At 40.0% G+C, this 27,608-nt stretch overlaps 1 protein-coding gene across 3 annotated transcripts in view; it reads right to left on the bottom strand.

Annotated features, from left to right (window-relative positions):
- Nucleotides 1-16,314: 16,314 nt before the first annotated feature.
- The window catches only part of SLC25A13 (solute carrier family 25 member 13), a 186,207-nt gene continuing 174,913 nt past the window's right edge, over nucleotides 16,315-27,608 (bottom strand). For all 3 annotated transcript variants that reach the window (XM_077856830.1, XM_077856831.1, XM_077856832.1), the window contains 3 exons: nucleotides 17,918-18,076; nucleotides 17,733-17,823; nucleotides 16,315-17,465 (listed from right to left, as the gene is read on the bottom strand). In XM_077856830.1, the coding sequence (XP_077712956.1) occupies nucleotides 17,279-17,465; nucleotides 17,733-17,823; nucleotides 17,918-18,076 (437 nt within the window). In that variant the 3' untranslated portion in view covers nucleotides 16,315-17,278. The remainder of the gene's footprint in view (nucleotides 17,466-17,732; nucleotides 17,824-17,917; nucleotides 18,077-27,608) is intronic.

Genomic DNA, 27,608 nt, shown 5'->3' with positions numbered 1-27,608 from the left:
ACAGATCCCAAATGTTTTACAGTTCTTTAAATTTTAAAAAAATTTACACCAGAAAATTATGTTTATTGCTATTGGACTAGGAAATATGTCTATAAACAATTTTAGTGGAAAATTTTCTCAAAAAGTTATTTCATGCCTAGAGAGATTTAAAATAAATAGTGGGTGAGTCATGAAAAACATCTGAAGACAGACTTTTACCTTTTCAGGAAGAGTATCTCCATGGTGTTTTGGTGGTAGGGTCGTCTTGAACTATAAGATTTCTTTTAATAAAAATTATATGCTTTTTCTCTAAGTGCCCTATGGCACAGAGATATTGAAATTCTTTGAAGGCAGGAATTATATTTTTAAAGATAAAAATAATGAGGGTCTTAAATAGGTTTAAAAGCAATCTAATAAAAAAAAAAAGTACCAGGGGAAAAAAAGTTTCTCAAGCTTACACTAAAGGACCAAGAATAAATCAAGAACTCATGAGTTGCTATGACAGACCAAACTCTCAATGATTCCATGAGTAAAGACCAAATGGTGAAAAGGCTAGAGCCCCTTGGAATAGGCACATGAAACATTACATGAGCTGAGAGACGTATGCATCCCACTGTGATAGCTAGTCTTGTGCCATTCCACATGGAGTCTGATGATGGATTATGGGGGAAGTGATGCTGGGTGGGGTCCAGGACACGGTTATGATAAGACTTATAGTTTTCTTCTAGGTCTCTGAGCACACTCACTCTTTGTTCCTAAGCCAAGAAGTACAATTACTTGTGTAAGAAGTACAACCATCCTGAGACATCTGGACCACACACAAGCCCAGTGACCGTGTAGTGGCCATGTGGATGGAAACCAAGCCAACCCACAGCCATTCAAGTCATCCCAACTCATGTCCTGGATGGAATGTGGTGGCCATGAAAACCTGCCTCTCTGATCTCCTATTGCAGACAGCATAACTAACAGCTGCTTTGCTCTGAAATCCATCACCATGTTTGACCAAGGCCATGCTTTCCACAGGCTGCTCTCTCAGTTGACTGAGCATGGCAGACACTGAGGTAGGCCTATTCTTGGGAGATGGAAGATTTCTCTGAGAGGTAACTGGCTCAAGGACTCCCTGTCAGCATTGCTAAAACCTTATAAAATTGCACTGCAATCTAAAACTAACCTTTCTTCACTTCCTCCCTCCCTCCAAATCTTTCCCTCTCTCTGAGTCTGACCAATACCACTGTCTGATGGCCCTCCCAGCATAATCTGTCTGCCTGACAAGAGAGTAAAGAGACTGATGAATCACCAAGAGTTGTAAGAATTAGCATGTGCCTTTGGGGGCAAGGGGAACAGCACAGAGACTGGATTTTTGAGGGGCTTAAGGGAACCAGAATAAAGTCTGGATAGGCAAGAATTCACTAGTTTGGGGGTACTTTTTTGGGATATGTGATTTTATACTCTGGCAAGGACCCAGGGGTTCTTAGAAGTCTAAAAAAGTTGTAGCCTACACTTGATGCAGTGAAAATGTGTGAGTTGCCCTGACTGATAGCATATATAGGAATAAAGAGGCTGAAGAAAGTAGATTATATTAGAATGAATAGATTATATAAGGCTGAAGACATATCCAAGAGTTGGGTTATATAGTAGGGTGCTGAACACATACCCTTCACCAACACCATCAGCAATAAGCTGGTGAGAAAAACATAAGCATCTCTAGGAATTTGTCGTGGCCTTTTTTGCAGGCCAGGACTGATAGTAGGAGATACAGTCACAGAACAGGGCTTGTTAGTATCTATAGGGATGATGACACCCTAGAGTAACAGTGGCTAGGTGGTGATAGTTAACCCCCAGAAATCAGGAAGCCACAATTACTGTAATGGCCAGCTAGATCAGAGGAACAGCAAAGAAGGCTTTACTCACTTATAGAACATGGCATCCTAAGGGCAAAACAGACAAGCAGCTCAAACGGTGCTTAACATCTACAATTGAAAACATAAAAGCAAGAATGGAGGAAAAAAAAAAGAAGGAAGGAGAAAAAAAAAAAGTGGAGGAGCAAGTGACCGAAGGCAGTTACCCCAATAGAAAATCATGATCCTCTACCATAGGACCAGCAATTGCACTACTAGGTATTTACCTCAAAGATACTGATGCAGTGAAATGCTGGGACACCTACATCCCAATGTTCATAGCAGCAATGTCCACAATAGCCAAACTGTGGGAAGAGCCACGATATCCTTTGACAGATGAATGGATAAAGAAGATGTGGTATTACTCAGCCATCAGAAGAAACGAATACCCACCATTTGCTTCAGCGTAGATGGAACTGGAGGGTATTATGCTGATTGAAATAAGTCCGAGAAGGACAATAATCATATGTTTTCACTCATATATGGAATATAAGAAATAGTGAAAGGGATTATAAAGGAAAGGAGGGGAACCGAGTAGGAAAAATTAGAGAGGGAGACAAACCATGAGAGACTTCTAACTCTGGGAAACGAAGGGTTGTGGAAGGGGAGGTTTGTGGGGGGATGGGGTAACGGTGATGGGCAATGAGGAGGGCAATTGATGGGATAAGCACTGGGTGTTATACTATATGTTGGTAAATTGAATTTAAATTTTTAAAAATGTAAAAGAAAAAGAAAATCATGATCCTTTGCTCATTACCTAGACCCGAGCCAATTTTCTGATCTAGAACCTACTGACTGAAAAGGGGTCTAGCCTGTTAGCAGAAAGGACACCATGGGAAACACATATTGTGATGATTTCCTCAATCCTTCCCCAAAGGGACCTATGGCCATTTATTCAGGTCAATGTATAATGCAGAAAGAAAAATCAGATACTTGGGAGAACTAGTTGATACAGGGTTTGAATTCAGATTGAAACTTGAAGCTGTATCAGTCTCCCAGTTAGAATGGTAACTTATGGTAACTAGATAAGATAATAAAGCCCTTATTAATCATCGGTCACACTGGGCTCTTAGGTCTATGGACCCACAAAGTGACCATTTCCCCAAACCCTGAGTGTTCAATTGGAGCTAACATACTTGGCATTGGGTTCCTGGCCTCTGGGGTTAAGAGCTATACAAAAGGGAAGGCCAAGTGGAGACGCTCTGAAACTGCCATACTCCCACCTCCTCCTATCAAGATGGTAAATAAAAAACAATATTACATCTCAGGGTAGGGCTGGGAGGATGGTAGACATTAGGGACATTCTTAGAATCCTAGAAGATGCAGAGTGGTGGTTCCTAGAATTTATCCATTTAAGACCAGTCGGGGGATCCCTGGGTGGCGCAGCAGTTTAGCGCCTGCCTTTGGCCCAGGGCGCGATCCTGGAGACCCAGGATCGAATCCCACATCGGGCTCCCGATGCATGGAGCCTGCTTCTCCTTCTGCCTATGTCTCTGCTTCTCTCTCTCTGTGTGTGACTATCATAAATAAATAAAAATTAAAAAAAAATAAGACCAGTCGGACTCCTTCATAAACTAGATGGATCTTGGAGAATAACTGAAGAGTAGTGCAAGCTTAACCAATAGGAGCTCTTATCACAGCTGCTGTGTCATATGTGACATCTTTCTTGGAACAGATTAATAAGGTACCAGTACCAGAAGTCCTATAAGGTATATATACTCCAGAGGGTGGGAGATCAAGTCAAGGTAGAATTGGGAACATGCTATGTCAGTGGAATTTTTAGGAATCCAATAGTTAGGTACATACTGGGATGTCCCTTCCAAAGTGAAAAAGTGCTGGAGCTTAGAACTCCCAACACAAGAAGGAAGCACAGCACCTGGTAGGCCTCTGTAGGTTCTGAAGGCAACACACATGTCTAAGAATACTCTGTTCTACCATGTAGCATTGCAAGGCTTTGGGGAGGGCTCAAAATGAGAAAGGACTTCACATCAGATCTAAACTGCAGTGCAAGGAGCTACATGGGCCACTCAACCAACAGATGCTCTGGTATTAGAAATATCGCTGGTGGTTTCGAAAAGATAGGGCAACTTATGGCAAACCCTAGTAGGGCAATTATAATAGTGGCCCATGAAGTTCCAAAGGAAAGTTGAGCTATCTGAAGCAAAGAAGTAAGTGACTTTTGAGAAATAGCTCCTGGCATGTTGACTGGGTCATGGAAGTAGAGCTCTTGACCATGAAGATGTGAAAATACCAGACATCCAAATAGCCCATTTGTAAGTCGAGTCCTGTTAGCCTCACCAAGTTATAAAGTTGGAAAGATCCAAAAAAAACCTTTCCATAAGATGGAAATTGTGCATCCAGGATGCACATCTGAGCAGAACCAGAGGGCGTAAGTAAGCTGCATGAGCAAGGAGCCCAGAACCCAGTGTTACCCAACAGGATTTCACCAGCACCCCTTTCCCATGCTTGTGTATGTGGTCATACGTAGGGAGGGTGGATTCTGTATGACTGGTTGAGAAAAAGGGGAAAAAGTCAGAGGCTGGTTTACATATGGGTTGTCTCCGTTTACGGGTGGAAGTTAAGAATGGATGACAGCTACACTACAGCCATAATGAAGGGTGACCTCGGAGGACAGTAAAGGGAAAAACTTTCCAATAGGTAGAGCTGTAAGGTGTGCACATAGTCATCCCCTTTGTGTGGAAAGACAAGTGGCCAGGAATAAGTACATATACATACACTGCCCTAGGCCAAGCTATCATCATCTCTCTCATGAATTCTTTATCTCATTCACCTCCCAGCTTCCATCCTTTGACCTCTTCAGTCTTTTCACAAGATAGCAGCTTGAATGACGGTGTTGCAACACTTAACTCCTCCACTCAAAGCACACTGATGGTATATGTATGGGGGTATAAAGTACAGCATAGGGAATACAGTAATATTTTAATAACTTTAATATAGTGACAGATGGTGACTGTGGCGAGCATTTTATAAGGCATTAAATGTCAAATCACTATGTTGAACACCTGAAACTAATTTAACACGGTATGTCAGCTCTACTTCAATAAGAAACAAACCAAAACCCATGAATGGCTTTCACATCATTTGGAGTAAAAGTCAAAATTTTGATAGTGGCCCACAGACCCTATAGGATTTGATTCTCATGTCCTGTCTCTGATCTTATATCCTGTTACTTAATGTTTGCTAATCCACTGCCATTTCTCCGACCTCACTCTTCCTTTGACATGCCAAGCACCTCCAATCATATGGGCCTTTGTACTAATAATTTCTTCCGTCCAGAATGCTAAAAGCACTGAGTTTATTTTTTTTTTTAATAATCTGAGAGAGAGAGAGAGAGAGAGCACAAGTGGGAAGGTTAGAGGGAGAGGGAGAAGCAGGCTCCCCGCTAAGCGGAGCGCAATTCGGGGCTCCATCCCAGGACCCCAAGATCATGACCTGAGCCGGAGGCAAACGCTCAACCGACTGAACCACCCAGTCGCCCCCAGAAAGCACTGAGTTTATAAACCCTTATGCACATACTTCAAATTTTCACCCTTTAATATAATTAAGGTCATTCCTCTGACTTTTCCAACTAACCTTTTATCTGTGAAAGTAACAGGTTCCCTAACAGCTTAACATCAACATCAATAAGAAGTCATAGTTTAAAATAGCAGCAACAGCAACTGAAGATAAGCTTAAAAGATCTGAGGCTCCCAATTAGAGCACTGAGAGGAAGAATTAACAATTAAAGTAAAATTAAAATGAGAAAAGGTGTAAGTTTTTGGTTTTTTATTGAGGTGTGATTCCCATACAATAAAATGCACAGATAGGAGTGTTCAGTTTTAACAATTTTTTTAAAAGATTTTTTATTTATTCATGAGAGACACAGAGAGAGAGAGAGAGGCAGAGACACAGGCAGAGGGAGAAGCAGGCTCCATGCAGGGAGCCCAACGTCGGACTCGATCCTGGGACTCCAGAATCACGCCCTGGGCCGAAGGCAGGAGCTTAACTGCTGAGCCACCCAGAGATCCCCTTAATGATTTTTTAAACAAGTTTTAACAATTACATACAGTTACATAACCAGGAGACAAAACAAGATACAAAACATTTTAATAAAGATGGAAGTACTCTTGTGGCCCTTCCCAGCAATCCTTGTTTTGATTTCTGTCAACACAGATTAGTTGTGGCTGTTCTCTTCTTAAACTTCATATAAGTGAAATCGCACAGCATGCCTTGTTTTAATGGCTGGATTATTTTGCTTGACATAATTTTTTTGACATTTGTCCTCGTGCTAAACATTTTCGTAGTATGTTCCTTTTTATTGCTGACTGGTATTCCATTTTACAATTATTTTGCAATTTATTCATTCATCACTTACTGAACATTAGTGTTTTCAGTTTGAGGCCTTTTTATCTAATGTTCCTATGAATATCCGTGTACAGTTCTTTTTGTAGGCACTTGTTTTCTTTGGCAAATCCTGCAAGTGGAATTTCTGGGTCGTATGGTAGATCTATGTTTAACTTCCTAAGAACTTTCATAAGTGTTCTGCAAAGTGGTTGTACCATCTTGCATTCCCACCAAGGCGTCAGAATTCCAGTTGTTCCACAGCTGCTCCAAAATCTAATATTGTTGGTCTTTCTCATTTGGGCCATTTTGGGGAGTACGAAACAGTAGCCAACTGTGGTTTTAGTTTGCATATACTTGATGACTACTGGTTTTGAACACCTCTTCATGTGCTTACTGGCCATTTTTACATGTCACATTACACCTTTTTCTGTGAAATGGCTGCTCAAATATTTTGGGCACTTTTAAAACTGGATTTTCTTTGTGTTTTTACCTAACAAAGCTCTTTATATAACCTCTATATAAGTCCTTTGTCAGATACATGTGTTACAAATATTTTTCCCAGTCTAGGACTTCAAACTTCATTCCCTTAAGATACTGTGATATGCAGAAATGTTAAATTTTCTTAAAGTCCAATTGCCCATTTTAATCCTTTCTGGTATTTTATGGTTCTTCCTAGTAAATCTTGCTTGCCATCTTGTTTTCTTCTGAATATTTTATTGTTTTAGCCTTTACATGAAGCTCTACAATGAATCTTAAATTTATGTTTGTAAATGGATGACGCAGTGGTCAAAACTGAGTTTTTAAAAAATTTATGGATATTCAGCTGGTCTAGCAATATGGGCTGAAAAATTTATTTTCTTTTTTGACCATTAAATGGAACTAGCATCCTTGGTAAAAAGTCAACTGATGATATACATATGAGCTCACTATTCTATGAACTCACTTTTCTATTTTATTGAGCAATTACATAATACACTGTCCTGATTGATAGATTTAGTTAAGTCTCCAAATTTGTTATTCATTTGGAAGTCTTGTTTTAGCTATTCTAGATCTTCAATGTTTCCATATAATTTTAGAATCACTGTAAAATTTTTAAAAGAAAATCATACTGTTTAGTTTTCAACTGGGAGTTCATTTAATCTACATACCAATTTGGAAGAATGAACATCTTAACAATTTTGAATCTTCCAATCCATAAACAGGGTATATGTCTTCCCATTCATTGAATTATCTTTATCTCACAATGTTTTAGTATATCGGTAATGCACACCTTTTAGATTTATTCCTAAGTATTTAATTTTTATTCTATTATAAATATTGTAATTGTTTTAAAATTTTATTTTCCAAGCATATTTTGCTAGTTTTCAGAAAATCTGTATACATTCATCTAGTATTTTGCAACCTTATTAATAGGAATATATCATTTCTAGATTTCATAGATCCCATTGGTTATTATATATACAATCATACTGAGAATGAAAGCTGTAGTTCTTCCTTTCCAATCTTTTTTCCTTACAACACTAGCCAGCACTTCCAGATCAATGTTGTATTGCAGAAGTGAAGGCAGACATCCTTACCTTTTTCCTGATCTCATATAAGAGTTTCAATGTTTCACTTTTATCATGGACAGGTGTTAAGTTTTACCCGATGTTTTTGTTCTGCATCTATTGATATATAGTCATGTAATTTCTCATTTATTCTATTAATGTGATGAATTGCACTGGCTTTTTAAAATGTTAATCCAACCTTGCTATACTTGTATGGACCTCATTTGATCAAAATATATTGCTAGATTCTATTTGCTAATAATTAAAGCAGTTTTCCATAATTCTTCCTTAGGGATACTGGTCTATAATTTTCCATTCTTGTAATGTCTTTGTGAGGTCTTAGTTACATGATGATGCTCGTATGAATTGAGAAATGTTCTAACATCCTCTATTTTGTGCAAGAGTATAAATATTGGTATTAATTCTTCCTTAAATATTTGATAGAATCCACTGGTGAAGCCATGTGGCCCTGGAGTTATATTTGTGAGAAAGTTTCTGATAATAAATTCATTTACTTAATAGAAATAGGGATGTTCAGATTTCCTATTTCTTTTTGGTTCCATTTTGGCAAATCGTATTTTTTTCAAAAATGTGTCCTTTTGGGGCGCCCAGGTGGCTCAGTGGTTGAGCGTCTGCGTTCAGCCCAGGGAGTGATCCTGGAGACCCAGGATCGAGTCCCGTGTCAGGCTCCCTGCATGAAGCCTGCCTCTCCCTCTGCCTGCGTCTCTGCCTCTCTCTCTCATCAATGAATAAATAAAATTAAAAAAAATATATGTGTCCATTTAAGTAATCAAATTTATTGGCATAATTGTTCTTCTAGCCCCTCATTACATATAATTATGTGTGTAAATGTATATATATGTATACTATATATATTCATAGATGTCTTTTTAATTATTGATATATTTGTCTTCTTTAAGAGTCTTGTCAGGTATCAATATTAGTCTGTTTAAAGAACTGCCGTTTGGAACTGTTGATTTTTCTCTATTGTTTGTTCACTTTTTTCTTCTTTCTACTTTGGGTTTCATTTGCTCTTTTTTTCTTATTTCCTAGAGTAGAAACTTAGATCACTGGTTGTAAAACACTTTTCTTCTAATTTAGGCCTTTAAAGTCATAAAAATCCCTCTAAGTACTGCTTTTACTGTATGTATCCTACAAATTTGATCTGTTGTGCTTTCGTTATCATTCTATTCAAAATATTTTCTAATTTCCGTTGTAATATATTATTTGGCCCATGGGCTTTTTAGAAGTGTGTTTAATTTCCAAATATTTGGAAAGCTTTCCAGATATCTTTGTTTTTATTTCTAGCTTGATTCTGCTTGGTAAGAAAACATACAGAGTAAGAAATACTCTATATTTCAAATCCTTTGAAATTTATTAAGATTTATTTTATGAGCTAGCATATGGTCTAGCTTGGTCAATGTTCCATGTGCACTTAAAAAGAATGTCAATTCTTCAGATATTGAGTCTGTGGTTCTAAAAACGTCAAATAGACTAAATTGCCTGAGAGTACTGTTTCAATCTTCTGTAATCTTACTGATTATTTTCTATGTGTTTAATCAATTACTGAGAAAGGAAGTGAAAATATGTAAATATGGCTGTGGTTTGTCTATTTATCCTCTAGTTCTGTTTTTATTCATGCATTTTAAAGCTCTGTTACTAGATATTACATATTTAGTTTATTATATCATCTTGATAAACTGACCCTTTTATTATCTTGAAATCTCCCTCTAGTGTCCTTTCATTTCAGCCTGGACTCTAGCATTTGTTGTAAGGCAAGGCTGCTAGTGATAAACTTTCAGGTTTTGCTTATCTGGGAATATTATTTTTCCCTCATTTTTGAAGAATAATTTCATCAGAAGTAGAAATCTTCATTGATAGATTTTTTTCTTTCAGCACTTTTGAGTATTTCATCCCACAAGCTTCTGGCCTGTATGGCTTCAGGTAAGATATCAGCTATTAATCTTGTTTAGGATCCCTTGTATATGATGAGTTGCTTCTTTCTTGGAGCTGCAAGATCCCCTCACAGGTTTTGGCTTCTGACAGCTTGATTATGATGTGTTTATGTATGGATCTCTGAGTTTGTCCTACTTGGATTTCATGGAGGTTCTAAGAGATGGAGATTGTTTTTCATCAATTTTGGGAAGTTTTCAGCCTTTCTCGCTTCAAGAATTCTGCCCTTTCTCTGCCTCCCCTCCTGCTGGCATTCATGATGGTACCCACAGGGCTGTGTTCAATTTTTTGTTTCCCCTTTTTGTTCTTTAGATTGTATATTTCAACTGACCCTCCTTCACATTTGCTTATTCTTTGCTCTGCCGAAAACATCATTCTAGTTTAGTTCTTTAGACATGAATTCCTTTAATTCATTAAGTATACTTAAAGGTGCTTTAAAATCTTTGTCTAGAATGAAAATCCAGTCTCTGGGCTTCCTCATAGTTCTTCTTGATTTTTTTTCTTGTGTATATGCCATACTGTTTCTTTACATGTCTCATACTCTTTTGTTGAACTCCAGGTGTTTTGAGCATTGTAATGTATAACCCTGGAAATCAGATTTGTTGTTACTTATTGTAATTCTTGTTTATTTAGCAAATTCTCTGAACTGATGCCATATAGTGCCTATTCTGTGTCATGTATGGCCCCTGAAGTCTATTAATTCGATGTTTAGTCAATGACTGGACAGAGATTTCCATAAATGCTTAGAACCAAAAACTCTTCCAGTATTTGCCAGAGGACTCATGTGTGCTGAGGCACACATTCAACACTCAGCCTGGTGGTCTACCACTCTGCATTAGTCTTCACTTCCTTTTTCTGAAGAGCCTCAAGGTTGACAGGAGGTTGAGAACTTAGAGCCTTCTCAGGTCTCTCCTGAGTATGTGCACTCTTCTGAGTCTGGGTGTGTGTTCTTCCAGATTCCCAGTAGCATTCTAGAGCTATTCAAAACCCTATGAATATCTCATTCCCCAGATGGTCCTCTCAAGTTTTTGGTTATTCCGCTCTTTGCCCTGTTATTTATTTCCTCAGATGCTGTACAACAACTAAGATGATAGCATACCAACTGCTTCTTCAGTTAGCAGGAAGGAAATGCATACATTGCATTGTGGGGTAGGCCAAAGGCTGAGACTGCACATGTGTAGAAGTCTCTACCTTCTGCAATAATAAAATTCAACAGACATCAGCAATCATACTACTTCTGCCTTCGGGAAAAAAAAGTATGTCTGTCTCAATTTTTCTCATTCCCAACTTTTCATTTTTCTGATTTCATTCTAACAGAGTATATGCCTTTCATAATCCTGGAGCTGATTCAAATGTCAAGGTTATCATAAGCAGCAGTTTCTTACATGGAGTGGCTGTCGGAACACCTAAATTCTCAAATTAATAAAGCACATCTCTATACTCAGAACATATGTAGGTAAATTTTACTTCAAAACAGGAATTCACAATTTGAAATATACCACTATTTTGAAAAAAGGATGAGAAAACGATATATATGTATGTTTCTCAGTTAATTTTTAGTGTGGGTCAGTCAGTAATCTGCTCTTGTTTATGTAATAATGGTAAAAGGGGCAGCAGAGTGCAGTGGTACGTCTTCTCCTTTGACTTGAGCGCAGGGCCCTTGTTGGGAATAGAGTCAGGCTTTTCCACCATTAGTGGTGATGGAGATTTTACGTCCAAAAGTAATTCCAGCAAATCCCACATTCTGTAAACTGTCTCCATTCCCTCCAGACACACTTTGAGGCCAAGTACCCATAGATATTTACTTTTAACTTGGTTTTCCATTATTTCCAACTTTTGTTGAAGAATGGCATTTTCTAATTATAGCAGAGATTTTTAAGATGGTCCAATTCAGTTCACATCATATCGCATTGCATTGTAACAGACTGTAAATTTATCTTTTTCCACATTACCTTTCCATTTTAAACTCATGGGGCAAATGCCTTAAGTTTACCTTAATCCTCTCTTTACTGACTATAATAGGTCATAAAATAGTTTAAGATGAACCTCGGGACGCCTGGGTGACTCAGTGGGTTAAGCGTCTGCCTTTAGCTCAGGTTATGATCCCAGGGTTCTTAGATCGAGCCCTGAGTTGGGCTCCCTGCTCAGTGAGGAACTTGCTTCTTCCTCTCTTTCTGCCCCTCCCCCTGCTTGTTCTTTCTCAAATAAGTAAAATCTTTAAAAAAAAAAAAAAAAAAAAAGGATGAACCTTGAAAGGGTTGTGAGGACTCAGCTAGTCCTCAGGCTCTAGAATTCTTTGAATTAGGAAATGTACCCACTACGGTAAATAATCAGTGATCACCCTTTCCTTCCACTCTAAGCTAGGAATGACACCTCTGATTCTAAGAACTGGGGGAAGTAAGAAACTCTGGGCAAAGATGGTCATAAGAAGGTCCTGAACTGAGTCTTGTTGAGAAACCCTTGTAGGTAAAGAACAGAGCTTGGGCTGCCACCAGACCTAGATTTAAATCCTAGCCTCCTCATTTGCTCGCTGAGAGATCACGAGCAAGATGCTTTGCCTCTGCGAGTCTGAGGTTTCCTCATTTGTAGCATAGGAAAAAGAACTGTACCTACTTTAAGGGCTGTGAGGAGGATTTAATGAGATCATGCCTGGCATGTAATACCTCATATTTAATAAGTTCTTAGTGGCCAAAGAACTCCAGGGTGGAGGCAGAATGACTCGCCCCTCTCTCTTTTGAAAGCAGCCCAGCAAGACCAGAGCAAGAGCAAGAGCAAGAGGTGGAAGGAGGTGATACGAGATAGGGAACAATGTTTTCTTTAGGCTGAATTTCCTTCTCCCCACCATACAGGACAGACTATGGTACACTTGCACAAATCTGTTCTGAGAGCCTGAATCTATTTTAAAGTCACCTTAGAACTGCTCCACTGCCAAATGAAGCATCCTGCAAAGGGGAAGGAGCCCTGGCTAATGGAATCAAAGTGATGGTGTGCACTGAAGCCCTGATGGCCAGACCAGTGTGCTGGGGGTGTGCCTGTGACCCAGGAGAGGCAAGCCTCAGACAGGCACAATTAGTGTGTCTTCTTAACTTTCCTTCTGAAGTTATTCAAGGGGACTGTGGTTTTGCCTTGAGCAAAACCCCCTTAACAGCCGGGAATCTAAAAACAAACATTATTTTATTAGGTTACCCCAGCAGATGAAAGCCGAGTGTTCCATTTGGACTCTTTTTTGGAGTCAAATGCATTAGCTAAAAACAAACCCTTTTGAGAAAGAGGGTTCCCGTTGTCCTCAGCAGCTTCTAAGGAAAGCTTGCCACTGTGCTCCTACGGAGCACATAAACAACAGGCAGTGAGAGGAATAGAATGAGTTGTAAATAACTAATATTCATTGATAAGAAAAACTATTAAATGACATATCTCAACCCTAATGTAGCACTAATCTCGAAAGATATGATTTCTCAAAGGTTTATTTTTAACAATGATCAGGAACTTTAAATATTGTTTATATGACAGTTCCTGAATCAATCAATGTAAGTAATTAACACCAATTTTAAATAGCTGTAGCTTTAATAAAAGATGTATTTACAACTTCTAAAGTATGTGATCAATACAGAAGACTGTGATTGTTTTCAGTTATGGCTTGAACTCCAGCAGGAGAAAAGGCCTATAAAGCAGGAAAATAATAGAGATTGCTCATTGGGAAAAAAATACATATTTCTCAAAAATCCATTCACCCACCCTTCAAAATAATAACCAAGAGCCTACTAAGTTCCAACAACTTTTTCGAACAAAAGCCTCAGTCCCTACTACAGCCCAGTCTGGGCGTTCAAACTAAAAACTGTCACAGTTTTAAAAGACAGAGGTACAATGCTTTTAGCTGCCTTGGCCTTGAAAATGAAGCAGTGGACCCCCTGAGGTCTTCCTAACATTGAAAATAGAACTCTTGGGTAAGGGTTGGGCTATTCCCGAAAGGTAAAACAAAAAAGGCACACCCCCTCTGTGGGCAGTACCATTTGTGGAAAGAACATTTCAATGCTCTTACCAGTGAACATGTCTTTTAAAAAAATCTTTGGAAAAATCCACATCCTGAAAGCATTTGATTACCCTGAATTTAAAATGGGCTTTTACTCAGTGGCAAAGATACAAATTCATCCCCTAAAGAATGGCTTCTGTGGTAAAAAGGCACATGATGACTTTTAGAGGAGAGGGTTATCTACAAGGCTGATAAATGGGGCCACAAGACAGGACTCATCAAATTCCATTACCGGAGGCTTCCCTCCCTCTACCTGAAGAATTCCAACGTGACTTGCTGAAGACCTAGCTGGACGGGGTTACAAATAGTTTCAAGCACAATTTCTTCTCGTTTTTATTCCCTGCTCCCTGAGTTATGTGCTGTTAAACATTTCCAGAAGACTGTCAAAATGTAAGCATCCTGAGGTTTACATAGGCCACACCATTAAATAACATATAAGCACAAAATTTTAAACATTGTTTTCCAGCAATGGTAAATATTTTAGCTAAGTAAAAACTGAAGCTTGAAATGCAATAAGCACTTAAATGACTCCTTTCTGTGCCAGAATTCTTATTTTCCCCTGTGCAACCCTGGCTGCTGGGATTAAGGCGACCCCAGGGAGCTCAGCAAATGGTTGTGGGTTATGAGGTGTAGCATGAGCTTGGCGACAGCATGCCACCCAGCCTCAAGAAATCCAGCCACGACTGGAACCCAAGAATCAGTGTGTTCACTTTGTGGTCAGCTTCACATTTTTTCCCCTCCTTGAAAAAAAAAAAAAAGCTGCTACAAAAATCAGGCCTCTACCCCCATGCCCTAAGCAATAGGAGGTGGACCAAGGGCAGAGCTGAAAGACTCCATGGCCTGGCCAACACGGCAGGGGGAAGCTGGCCCCCTGGGACGGGCAGGCAGCTTGCGGGGACTTACACATCTTTCAGCTCCTCAGCATTAAGGAGGGAAATGCCTGGCTGCATGAACAGCAGCCACGGTACTGCCGGCACTGCCGACGTACTGTGCTGTCACTTCAGGAAGAAGGAAAACCCAGAACAAATTTGACGTGGTTTTCACCACACGGTGATTGCAGAACTATTCAAGGATGTCACAGTCACGCCACCCACTGAGCAGAACTCAGATGGAAATTAGGCCTCCTTCAAAGTGTCTCAAGTCACTGCCTATTCTGAACAGAAACAGCCAGGGATTTTAAAGAAACACAGCCCTCTGGCCCTATCTCCTCTGGCTTCTCTGGTTTCTTCTTTACTGCAGAAAATCGCCCTCAGCTACAGGTAAATATAGCGATAACTCTTAAAAGCAGCAGGTACAATAAATGCACCTTTTCTGAGATCTGGGTCACTGTTGTTACTATGAAAACTTGATCTTCTGTCAAATTCTAGCAAGTGAACAAAAGGAACACAGAGATTTTCACGGAGGGACTTCTGTCCACATGCAAAATACCAACGTTTGAGTGATTTGTTCTTGCAACATCACCCAAAATTCTAGGACATATTTGGAGTTTTGTGACTGGTCTCTGAGGTTAAAACAGAACTACTGGGGATCCCTGGGTGGCTCAGTGGTTTGGTGCCTTCCTTCGGCCCAGGGCGTGATCCTGGAGTCCTGGGATCAAGAACCATGTCAGGCTCCCTGCATGGAGTCTGCTTCTCCCTCTGCCTGTATCCCTGTGCCCCCACTCCCTCTTTCTCTCTATCTCATGAATAAATGAATAAACTCTTAAAAAAAAAAACAGAACTACTGATCACTTTTCACACTGAGCACGGATGGGGGTGAGGATGGGTAGACAGAGGGAGTGGTTTTCATTTTAGTTTTTCAAAGGGAGCCACAGATATACACTTTCTGTTTCTGGTGAGGCTAATAAAGGTTTTGTTCACTTAGGAAAAAAAAAAATCAGACCCATGGATGGTGCTGATGCTTCACAATTTTGTTTTGTTCTGATACTCCCCAGTTTTGAACAGTAACTTTTAATGACAACCTGTTGATTGAGAAGTAGGATGGAGACTGCAACGCAGCTGTCTCTCCTGGAGTGAAGTTCTGGAGACTCGGTTCAAACTGACTGCTTGCAGGTTCTCAGCAGCCTCTTCAGAGTCTGAGAAGTCTAAAAAACCCATATTCTGTTCAAGACTAGCTCCGTTCCCCAAATGACAGTGTTGGCCCAATACCAGCAAATGTCAGATACAGCGATGTCTGGTTTTCTTATGAGGAAGGATCAGAGTAGATTAGAAAATACAATTGCCATTTCATTCCAGTTTTCATGCCCACCTTCCAGTGAAACTTCACATTATAAAATGAAAATTTTTATTAATTCTCATGGTTAAGCAACTGCCCAAAGCACTGAGGATGACCAGAGAGAAAGTGTCAGTTGGTTGGGTTCCTTGCTTATCTAGGGTGAAATGTCATTTCTTTTACTCACTCTGAATGTCAGCATACTGAAAATCAGGGTACACATGACCTTGAAGGGCCAGGAGGAAAGAGCCATGCCAATATGAATAAAAGCACCCTGAAAATGAAACATACAGAGTCCAGTAATGACAATTACTGCAGTCATTCGCCATGTGACATACACAAGAGCAAACAATAGCTTTAAAAATAGTTTATTTCCTTCTTCACAAACACTTGAGCCTTCTGAACATTATGCAAGGCACCACAAATTAAATAAAAACATTTATTAGATTCTAATTGTCTTACACGATTCAAAAATAAGTGGGATTTTTCAAAGCAAATAGGTGCCAACTGTGGGGGGCTGGGGTAGGGTTGTAGGGGGCATGAATGCAGGCATCAGGACAGAGGGCACGTGCTTTCCTACACTGTACTCAAACAGACAGTGACAGTATGTGAGCATCAGATGAGCAGTAATTCAAAATGAGTACACCCAGGAGAGGTGCTGCATCTCATGGATTCTCTGTCTACAGGATACAATGGCTCAAGAACCTCCCTAAAAAGACCTCTCTAATAGTCTTGATACCACTAACAAAGTACGATTATTAAACATCTTCAATGTGGTTTTCATTACAAAAAAAAAAGTTTCACATAAAAGCTTCATAATATAATCCAGAAATAGAATTAGTATATGTTTAAAATCTGAAGCCAAGCTGGCTAATTCTGATCCTTTTTTTTTTTATTACTTCCAGTGTTGTTTTTTTATAATGATAAATATGTACCCAGCTTCCTACCAGCTGAAACATGCATGAAACACTTTGCTCTGAGCACCATGATTGCCTTTCAGTAGTCTCTTTGGGACTATAATCCCAAGCCAAGGAGAGCAGCTCTCACTTCTATTCAGACTTGCTCCTTCCCCCAAATCGTGTTAGTGTTGACCAAATCCCAGTAAATGTCAGATACAAGCACAGGTTTGTGAGCAGAGGCCACAAGAATAATTATGAATAATTTCACAATGATCTGGTTAAGAAAACACACAGAAAATGAATGATTTCACCTTATAAAAAAGCCTCGACTTAAATTTAAACAAGAGATGGAAGTGAAAGGAGGAGACACTGTTTCCACTGGAGACGAGGCACTCTGTAGCGCCAGCACCGCCCCTCCTATGGGCCTCCACTGATAACCGCTGAGGTAGACGCCGGTGGCTTGAAGAGAGGTAGGTAAAGTCCAAATTTGTTTTCAATCCCCGCAAATGTTGCAACTGCCAGTTTGTAGCCTCCAACGTGATCAGGATTGGGAGCAGGCAGTATGATCCTGGATTTAGGAACTGGCTCTGATCCCACGGGTTTTCTAAAAGAGGATATGGGGTGAGAATCTATCATTTTTTACCTTGGTAAAAGTGACATTCAAAGGTTGCAAAAATCTGCATCAAGTAAAGGAGTTGTGGAATGCTAGTCGGTTGTATTTTCCCCTTTGAAATGAGTTTGGTCACATGGTTTCAATATTTTCCTGTATCTTTCCTATTACATCACAGGAATGAGACTGACATACCCTTCTTAATGAGCACTGAGTGTTGGAGGAGCTGCCACCTGGCTGCAGATTTAGCAGGATACTTACACGCCTCCAAAGTCAATGTAGAACCATCGCTGTAGCAATTCATATGTCAGCAAAGTTACCCCAAACTGGGGGGAGGATCGAAATACGCGAGCTTTGGAAAAAAATGGAGAAATAATAGATTTAATTCAATTTAAAAAAAATTACCTGATACGAAAGGTTTAGTTAAGAACAAACTATTTCCATACCACCAGCTCCTTTCCACAGAGCTTTTGGGCCTTCTTCCCGAAGTATTTTCCTGAAGCAGTCCATCACACCGCTGTAAGTGGTTTGGCCAGCCCGGGCGGCCACCTGTAATCGCGTCTTGATAACATCAGCAGGGGTCACTAAGGATGCTGCGGGCATGCCTGCAGGAAAGGCACCACCATCACAGTCTGGTCACATTCACACTATATAAAAATCACTGTGCTTTGAACTGCTGGCCGTGGAGAGAAAGTTAAGAGTCTGATGAAATCAAATGTCTCTTCCACCACCCTGAGAAGCACAGCCAGCACTACCCTGTCTGCAGGGACAGAAGCTGCACAGACATCCTTCACCTCCCCTTCCCCCAACTGCCTAACCTTTTTGGTATAGGACTGTATTTGCTAAAGGTTTTAAGGAATCATTTTTCAATATCCCTACTTCAAGTGGAACAAATGGAGAAAGCTTTTCTTTTTCTTTTTTGTTTTCCCATCTAAATCAGAAACCTGCAAAGTTATTAGGTCCGATTTTCAGAAGTGAAGTTTGTTATGCGTTTCCTCTTCACGCTTTTCTGTGGCTGCTGGCAGTCACATGAGGTGCCTTCTCACACACATTCAACCACCCCCTATCCACCAAAGCCTAACCTCTCCAGTTACACCAGAAAAAGACTTTACTGAGGGCTAAGCAAACACTGGTGTGTGTGTGGGGGGGGGGGGGGGGGGAGTGGGGGGAGGATTGGTGACCAGAGGTAGAGACTCCCATAGATAATACTTCAGGATTCCTTTTTCCTAAAACTGACATCTCCAGAAAAAATATTTGACAGAAAGCTGAAAATTTATACTGGCTGATAATCAATGAAAAAGAAACAACAACAGCAACAAAATTCTCCCAAAATTACCAATGGGAAATTTTCTACAGTCATTTTATCCAAAATGGGGCAGCCCATGTTTAGATTTTTTAAAAGCGAGACTGTACTCAGAAGACACTGTCTCTTATGGTTTTATTACTTTTCCATTATGAACCTATTCCAAACCAAATTGGTCAAATGCAGATGCATAAATCTCCTTTGCTTTTTTTAAGGCTTAATAATTCTGTAAGAATTTCTGTCCAAACCAACGTGGTCTGGCTCACAAGTACATCTCATCCTTCTAACAGACAGCTTTAAAGTTATTGTGTGTGTGTGTGTGTGTGTGTGTGTGTGCGCATGCGTGTGTGCCTGGGGAAATCTGCACAATACAAGTTTGCATTTAGATTACTAAACTGCATCTCCTTCTCTTCTATCTTTACTGAGTTCCTCACAAACACCCATCCTAAGTAACGTTTTTATAAAACATATCACATTTTTTGCATGTGAAAAAGCTCACTTTATATCCAATGCTTCACTGAATAAGTCATACTGAATTTCCTTTAACTTGGAGGAATTATTTTAACTTTAAGCCAGGAATTTATCCTCCAACATAATGGGAGGAAACATGAAAAATGCTTAGAAACCCACTGTGTTCACACCACCCATTAAGTTTCACTTCCTGGTTTAGAAAGAGTTTAGCCAGGCTGTCTGCTTTAGGCATATAGTAAAATCCTCCTTGCAACAGTGAGCAGGCATGTCCGAGTGACAGTGGGAGACACACAGGCAATAACATGGGTAAAAAGTCTCCTCCAGTTAGTTTTCATAAACAGTTCCTTGTTATGGAAAAAGAGAGAAGTATTAGGGGGCAGGGAGGAAAGATATTGATTATAAAATAAATATGCCAAAAGAAACGGGTGAGAAGTTGTCTGGCAGAACTGAGTGGAAGTAGTAGCAATAGTGATGATGGTGTGTGGGTGGGTGGGGGGATGCGGGATCCTGCCTGGGACTCTCATCTGTCTCCCATCTACCCTCACCTCTCCCAGGCTGGCAGCTGTGAGGGCCTTGGAGTTACCACGGCTCTTCGTGGATGGAGGATTTCTGATGTAAGACTGACTAAATGACCCTAGAGAACAGCCTCAGGCTCCTCCAAAGCAAGGCCAGGAAAATAGTATCTACCAGAAAGAGCGTGGCCACAAGAAATCTGCTAATTTTAGGGGCCAGGGTTGGCAAATTTGCCTAGTCTCTCCTGGTTTCCAAGAGGTTAAGACAACACTGATCAAGAGGTCTCGCTTTCTCTATCCCCAAAGATGGGGTCAGCTAGGGAACAGGGAGCCTTGCAGGTTCCTCAACAGCAGCCTGCCTGAAACTTCAGTGATGAGACAAATAATGAGACCTTGGGGCTACCTACCTATGTGACAAGAATCATTTGGGGTGCTCTCCAGCCCAATATGAAATTATAACGCCTTAAAGGGGGCTTGACACCTAGAAAGTAAAGTTCATTTACAACAGAAAGAAAGCTCAGCCAGCAAAATACAACTCTGGAGCAAGAAATTTGCAATTCTCATAAATATCCCATTAGCATTTGTAAAGAATGTGCTTCTCTGTTTATGGGATACAAAGTTAATATCTATTTATTTTGGATCAAGTTTAAGAGTTTCACAAATTCCCTCTGTACCCTTATCTGCAGTATCTACTTGATGGATCAGCTTCTAAGAGAAGTGTCAAGATTTGGAATGAGAAAATACCATGATCTTATCGTACTGCTAAATTGAGGTTTTATAAAACAACAGTATGTTGATAATACACAGTGGCTGATGGCAATATACCATGAAAGGATTTCGGTTTAAAATGGAACCAGAGGGTAGGAGGTGGAGATTCTCACGCATGCTCCTTCAGAAGAACGGAGCTTGAGAACTGAGAGACTGATTTTCCATAAATGCTTGATTTGCAGAAGACTTGAGATTTATTTCCTGGCCAACGAACATGTGGCAAGCAAGGTGTCCTCATGCTCAAGCCAATGAGTTTATGGCTTACATGCCGGTTATGACTTCTTGCCTACAGAATCGCCTATAGCCTATTCCAGAACATGGGTCCCTCACTGCAATTCTTCCACTAGTTCCGAATAAACTCAATTCCTGGTAATTCCAGGTGGCCTCGTATTATCTCTTTATTTAGGGTGGCACTATCTTCTTAGGGAATTTTATCTTTTGTAAATGTAAAATATGCCTCTGTGCCTCTTTAAACCTTGAATTCCATTTTGTCTCACATTAATATTGCTAAACTTGCTTATTTTTGGTATTTGCCTAATACATATTTTTCAATCTGCTCTCTTTCAGTTGTTCTATGTCACTGTTTTCTCAAACTTCAGATGACTAGATTTCCTTTCACAACTCATCTAAAATAAGCATTTGTTTTTACTAGGGGCACTGAATCCATTCAATCATGGTTATAATTGTGGTTATTAGATTTATTTCTGCTATCCTATACTGTGGTTTTCATTTTCTCTACTTCTAGTTGTTTGTTTCCCTTTTAATCTCCATCCCTTCCTAATATACATTTATCACAGAGGTACAATAATTACTGTATGTATAATAAATTAGCATTTATTTGCACCCTTTGCCAACAAGCCCTTCTTACATAAAAATACATACACTAGGGATCCCTGGGTGGCGCAGCGGTTTGGCGCCTGCCTTTGGCCCAGGGCGCGATCCTGGAGACCCGGGATCGAGTCCCACATCGGGCTCCCAGTGCATGGAGCCTGCTTCTCCCTCTGCCTATGTCTCAGCCTCTCTCTCTCTCTCTCTCTGTGACTATCATAAATAAATAAATTAAAAAAAAGAAAAAAAAAAGAAAAAAAATACATACACTAAAGTCACCAGTTATTTAAATCTATTCTCAGGTTTAACTTTTATTTGCTCTGTTTCATATAGCTCCTACTTTCTCCTTTCCTATTTCACTTTTCACTCTGCTTCAGGCATGTCTGTGAAGTGTAACCTTTGAGTTATGGTAGGAAAGAACTTGAGATATGCCCTCCCTCCTGAAGGCTGGTGTGCCTGGCAATGCCATCAAGACATCCTTTCCATGGCATTTTGAAGGTACCCAGGACTGCAGATGAAAAGATGAGTCGACTTTTATTAATGATTTGTTTTGTGTCCATCTTTTATACTACTTCTCTCTAGGGAACTCCTATTAAGTAGATGTTAGACTTCCAGGACTAATCCTACACGTCTCTTACATTTGCTCTTCCTCTTTTATCTATTTTTGCTCCATGTTGTAGTGACTTCACTTTTTAGATGTCTAATTTGCTCTTTGAGCATATCCATTCTATCATTCAGACCATTTATGGCTTTTTTATTTAGACGATCCTTCTATTAATTTTCTTTTTTTTTTTTTTCTATTAATTTTCAAGAAAGGTTCCTTAAGATTCTTCCTCTCAAGGGGCACCTGGGTGGCTCAATTGGTTCAGTGCCTGACTCTTGATTTTGGTTCAGATCATGGCCTCAGGGTTGTGAGACTGAGCCCTGTGTCGGGTATGGAGCCTGCTTAGGATTCTTTCTCTGTGTGTCCCTCTGCCCCTATCCCCCTCTTAAAAAAAATAGAACATTAAATAAAAAACATCAAAAAAAAAAAAAAAAAAAAAAACCTGTTCTTCTCAATTCTCTCTGCAGATCCTAATTATAGTTCTTTAAAAAGTTCTCCTTTTCTCTGAATTGCCTGTTTTCCCTGAAATTCCTGTTTACTTGTCTTGTTGCTTGTCTGAGGGACCTCCCGCTCTCTATTGATCCTGAAGTTCAAAGAACAGGCTCATCAGTACAGTGCTGGCTTCTACCACCCCCTAGGTCAGCTTCACCTTCAGGCTCCTCTCCTGCAGGGCAGGGCCAGCAATGGGCCTTATGAAATGGGGGAGGCCAGTTAACTAGGTACAAGGGGGTGAGGTGGCCTGGCAGGGCTGGGACCTTCCGAGTCACTGAAAGGTGGAACACTTCAGTCTGGAAGTAGAAGAAATTATTTTATATCCCTCTTGGGAAGAGCTCCCATTAGTTTATATTACTTTGGCCATCAGGGTAAAGGTCTGGAACCTTAAGCCTTCCCCTACTTTCTTCTGATTCCTTACACTTGCCCTCCTCAGGCAAGTGATGCCTTTCTTCAGAAAATAGCTCTGGCCTGGTCTAGATTCAAGCATTGCCTAAAGCTCCAGACAAAAAGAAGCAGGGAGGACCCAGCCCCACCTTCCTGCCACCAGTGCCACTCCTTAACCCCTGTTAAAGATTTACCTTAAGCCTACTCCAAAGCTAGGTGTCCTATTGTTCACTCAGAGGTTAAAATTTTCTGGGTCTGCTCTTACATGGAGAGCAGTTTTTCCTGCCAGTGTCCTGGGCTGTAGCACCGTCCAGCTTAGTTTTAGAGTCAATATGCTTCCATCTCCAGCCTTCTGAGGCCTGGTGCTGACATTTTCTAGTGCCAAAAGGAGTTTTAAAACATGTATTTTCTGACATTTTAAGGTATTTGGGACAAGAGGAGAGAAAGATGAATATGCTCAGTCTATTACTTTGATTCAATCTCTCCATGACTTTTTTTTAAGGATCTAAGAATTGCTTTGAAATTATCTTGACCTTTATGTCCACATCATTAACAAATCTGTGTCAACAGTACTTCCCTTCTAACTTAATTCTTTTAATATATCTGCAAAAGCATCACGACAATCACACACAGTTAGCAATTCCCTATCTATGCATTGATTAGCTCTTAAAGATGCTCCCAAATTATAACTTAGTCTAAGGTGACTTATCCTTTATCTCACTGCTGACAGTTAAAATCACTGGGTATGACAAAACTCTAAAATTTGAGAAGCGCTAGATATCCTTTCTTTAAGATCATACATAAGCCATACTGAAATGCCCTTCATTAATCAAGAAGCAGCATGTTCATTGCAGAGAATTAAAAAAAATTTTTTTAAGGTTTTATTTGTTTATTCATGAGAGACACAGAGAAAGAGGGGAAGAGACATAGGCATAGGGAGAAGGCTCCCCGTGGGGAGCTCGGTATGGGACTCGATCCCAGAACCCCAGGATCACAACCTGAGTGGAAGCAAAGACAGACACTCAACCACTGAGCCACCCAGGCCTCCCTAAAATTTAGTTTAATTTCAGGCTCCCTGCTTCAGCTCTCACCGTTGACACACTAAGGCACATTGGTCAATGAACATAAATTCACATATCAGTTAGGCTTACTCTATCCTATGAAATAATGGAAACGTTTCCATGATTTAAAGATATTCCCAGTTTACAACCAGATACATAAATCTAAAAAAAAAAAAAAAAAAAAGGCAAAAAAGAAAGAAAGAAAAGAAAAGTCAATATTCTCCAGGTTTTAAGATCTCAACAACCACCTCTGTTAAAATACCTGCTAAAAAAAAAAAAAAAAAAAAAATACCTGCTAAAGCAATCGAACTTTAGGTCAAATAGAATTTTTAGAAAAATAGTACTTACTGAATAACTGAAATTACTATTAAAATATAGAAAGCATGATCATATTAATGTAATCCCAGACCCATCTTATTTATAAGTGTTCAACAAAAAATATATACGTACTCTATGTAGGAGAGTAACTTAAACATAAAATTATATTTTACATAAAAATGCACATAAAAATAATAATGAGACATTTCTGTATTACAATTAAAAGGTTAGTGGTCAACTGCTATTCATTGTGTTTATTTTGAGATAAGCTTTTCTCCTTTCTCTTAATGACACAGATCACTCTGGCCCTGGTATGTACTTCCTGGGATTCTGTGCCTACTCCACCTGTGTCTCTTCTCTAGGAAATGGCTTTGCTTTCACTGGCATCCACAAAGGGAATATGTGGGCCTGATCCATCTTCCAACAGTCCCCACTTGTGTATTTTTGTGCTCACTGTCCTTGCTACTGTTGTACTGGGTACAACACACGTCTACACAGAAATCTTCCTGGCCTTCTGGCTGAGCCTGCCAGCAGGGTTCTACACTGAGCAGCTGGTTGTTCGGCTTCCTCCTATGACATCAGTTAATTGCCTATCGCCAGATATAGATTATTATGCTCATCTTTTTTTTTCCCTTAGAGATATAGGCAGAAGGAGAGCAGGCTCCATGCAGGGAGCCTGATGTGGGACCCGAACCTCAGACCTGGGATCACACCCTGAGTCGAAGGCAGATGCTCAACCACTGAGCCACCCAGGTGTCCCTATTATGCTCATCTTATAACAAAATACAATACTTACTAATTCTGATACATTTTTTGGCAATTTTATTTGGATTTTAAGCTAAACAATCAGTTGCAAATGATAGTTTCATATCTTCTTTTCTAATATTTATATCTCTCACTGCTTTTTCTTCTTTTACTACATTTAATGGAACCTCCAGAATAAGCCTGAAAAACAAGGATGATATAGACACGTCCTTGTCTTATCCCTAAATTCAATGAGAATGATAGTTATGACATTTGCCACTGGCTTCTGATTTCTGTAATTACACACTGAGAAAGTAGCTTAGTTCTCATGATAGAATTTACACAGATTTGAGGAATATACTAGACCATCAAGCTTTGAGGCTAACATGTTCTTTAAAGAACAAAACCAATGACAGTTTGTCTTGTATTTTTTATACTGCAGGGAAGGACAAGGTGGACGATAAAATGAAAATAAAGCATGATGGCCAGCTCCCAAATGACTCTCAGTGACCTTTACTTCCTGTATTCACACCTCTGCCTCTATTCAGTCTCCCTGTATGTTACACAGGGCTGATTGGTGTAACCAACAGGATAGTGTAGAAACAGAGGCTTGGTCACAAAAGACATGGCAGCAACTGCTTTGCTTCCTTCCTCTGTCTTTTTTTTTTTCCCTCTGTCTTTTTTTACCACCCTTCTCCCCACTCCCTTCATCCCTCTCTAACCTAGCTCGGGGTGGGGGCGGAGGACGTCAGCCACTGTCCCAAGAACATCCAAGGTGACCACCAGTGAGGCTGTGTGGCAAGGGACTGAGGCCTCTTTGTCAACGCCATGTGCCTGAAGCCACCTTGAAAGTGATCCTCCCACCTTCAGTCGAGCCTCTGGCTGACACCTTGACTGCAACCTTATGACACACCTTGAGCTAGAGGCCTTCAGATAAGCTGCTCCCAGGCCATAGAAACTGTGAGATGATCAGTGTCTGCTGTTTCCAGTTGGTGAGTTTTGGGGAAATCGGCTATGCAGCAATAGATAACGAACAGAGAAGGTATCTGAAAAACAACTCTGAAAGCTACTAGGGTTGCCGCAGGGCTAAAATAGCAGCATGTTCCAGTTCCTATCTCCAAGAATCATGTGGTAATGCATTAAATCAAAAGAGTCATATTTTTTTTACCAACATACTCACATTAGAGAGAATCTCTTTCTCCAAGGAAATGCCCCAGAAAAGAGGAAAAGCCTTTAAGCACAAAGATGGTTTTTTCAATATAGTGTATTTACATTTGTTTTTGAAAAAAAAAATCTAAGTATCTAAGGGCTAGATAAATATGCAGCAGTTAAAAATTATGTTTATAACGTTTTAAAAGATATATAAAAGTATTATCTAACACTTATTTTTTAATTTTTTAAAAATATTTATTTATTTATTCATTCATGATAGACAGAGAGAGAGAGACAGACAGAGACAGAGAGAGAGAGAGAGAGAGGTGGAGACACAGGCTGAGGGAGAAGCAGGCTCCATGCCCGGAGTCTGACTTGGGACTCGATCCCAGGACTCCAGGATCGTGCCCTGGCCAAAGGCAGGTGCCAAACAGCTGAGCCACCCAGAGATCCCAAGTATTATCTAACATTTAAAAATACTTATTATGGGCAGCCCGGTGGCACAGTGGTTTAGCGCCGCCTGCAGCCTGGGGTGTGATCCTGGAGACCCAGGATTGAGTCCCACGTCAGGATCCCTGCATGGAGCTTGCTTCTCCCTCTGCCTGTGTCTCTGCCTCTCTCTCTCTCTCTCTCTCTCTCTCTGAATAAATAAAAATATTTAAAAAATAAAAAAATAAAAATACTTATTATGTGCCAGGTACTCTCTTGGATCTTTACATTTATTTACTTTATATATGCTGATCTCTAGAATGATCTTATGAGACTAAGACTATTCTTTACTTTTTAGCAGATAGAGAAATAAGCAGAAAGGGGTTTCATAACTTGCGCAGGTTACACAGGTCTAAGTGGGGAAACTGGAATTGGTTTTGTTTTTTTAATGATTTTATTTATTTATTCATGAGAGACACAGAAAGAGAGAGAGACAGAGAGAGGTAGACACACAGGCAGAGGGAGAAGCAGGCTCCATGTAGGGAGCCCGAGACATGGGACTTGATCCCGGGACTCCAGGATGCTGCCCTGGGCCGAAGGCAGGCACCAAACCACTGAGCCACCCGGGGGTCCCCCCACCCCCCCGCTTTTTTTAAAGATTTTGGAAACTGGAATTTGAACCTGTGTTGTCTGGCCCCACAGCATATGCCATAAACCATTTTGCTGCGATGGCTAACAGTGCTTCAGCTATGAAATTAAGTGAAAACCACATATCCACAGTGTGATTATAACTCTATTAAAAACTATGCAAGGAGAAACAAATTAGCAGAAATGTTAAATAGGGATTATCTTATAGTGTGGAATAACAGACTATGTTCTCTTATTTACCGTTACTTTCCAAATATTTTACAATTAGCAATATTATTTTCCTAATCATAAAAAAAGTAACAGAAGAAAGAAAATAAACCTTAAAAGAGAAAAAATCAGCCAGTAATTTCTATGGCTCTGGTAACATGGATTACTTAGGAAATTCCTACCCGGAGATAAAATTCCTTCTGGGTGATTATC

The sequence above is a fragment of the Canis aureus genome, chromosome 18, assembly GCF_053574225.1.
Source record: "Canis aureus isolate CA01 chromosome 18, VMU_Caureus_v.1.0, whole genome shotgun sequence".
NCBI classification, from domain to species: domain Eukaryota; kingdom Metazoa; phylum Chordata; class Mammalia; order Carnivora; family Canidae; genus Canis; species Canis aureus.
The sequence above is the reverse complement of the archived record's forward strand: the minus strand, read 5'-3'. Positions and strand labels throughout refer to the sequence as shown.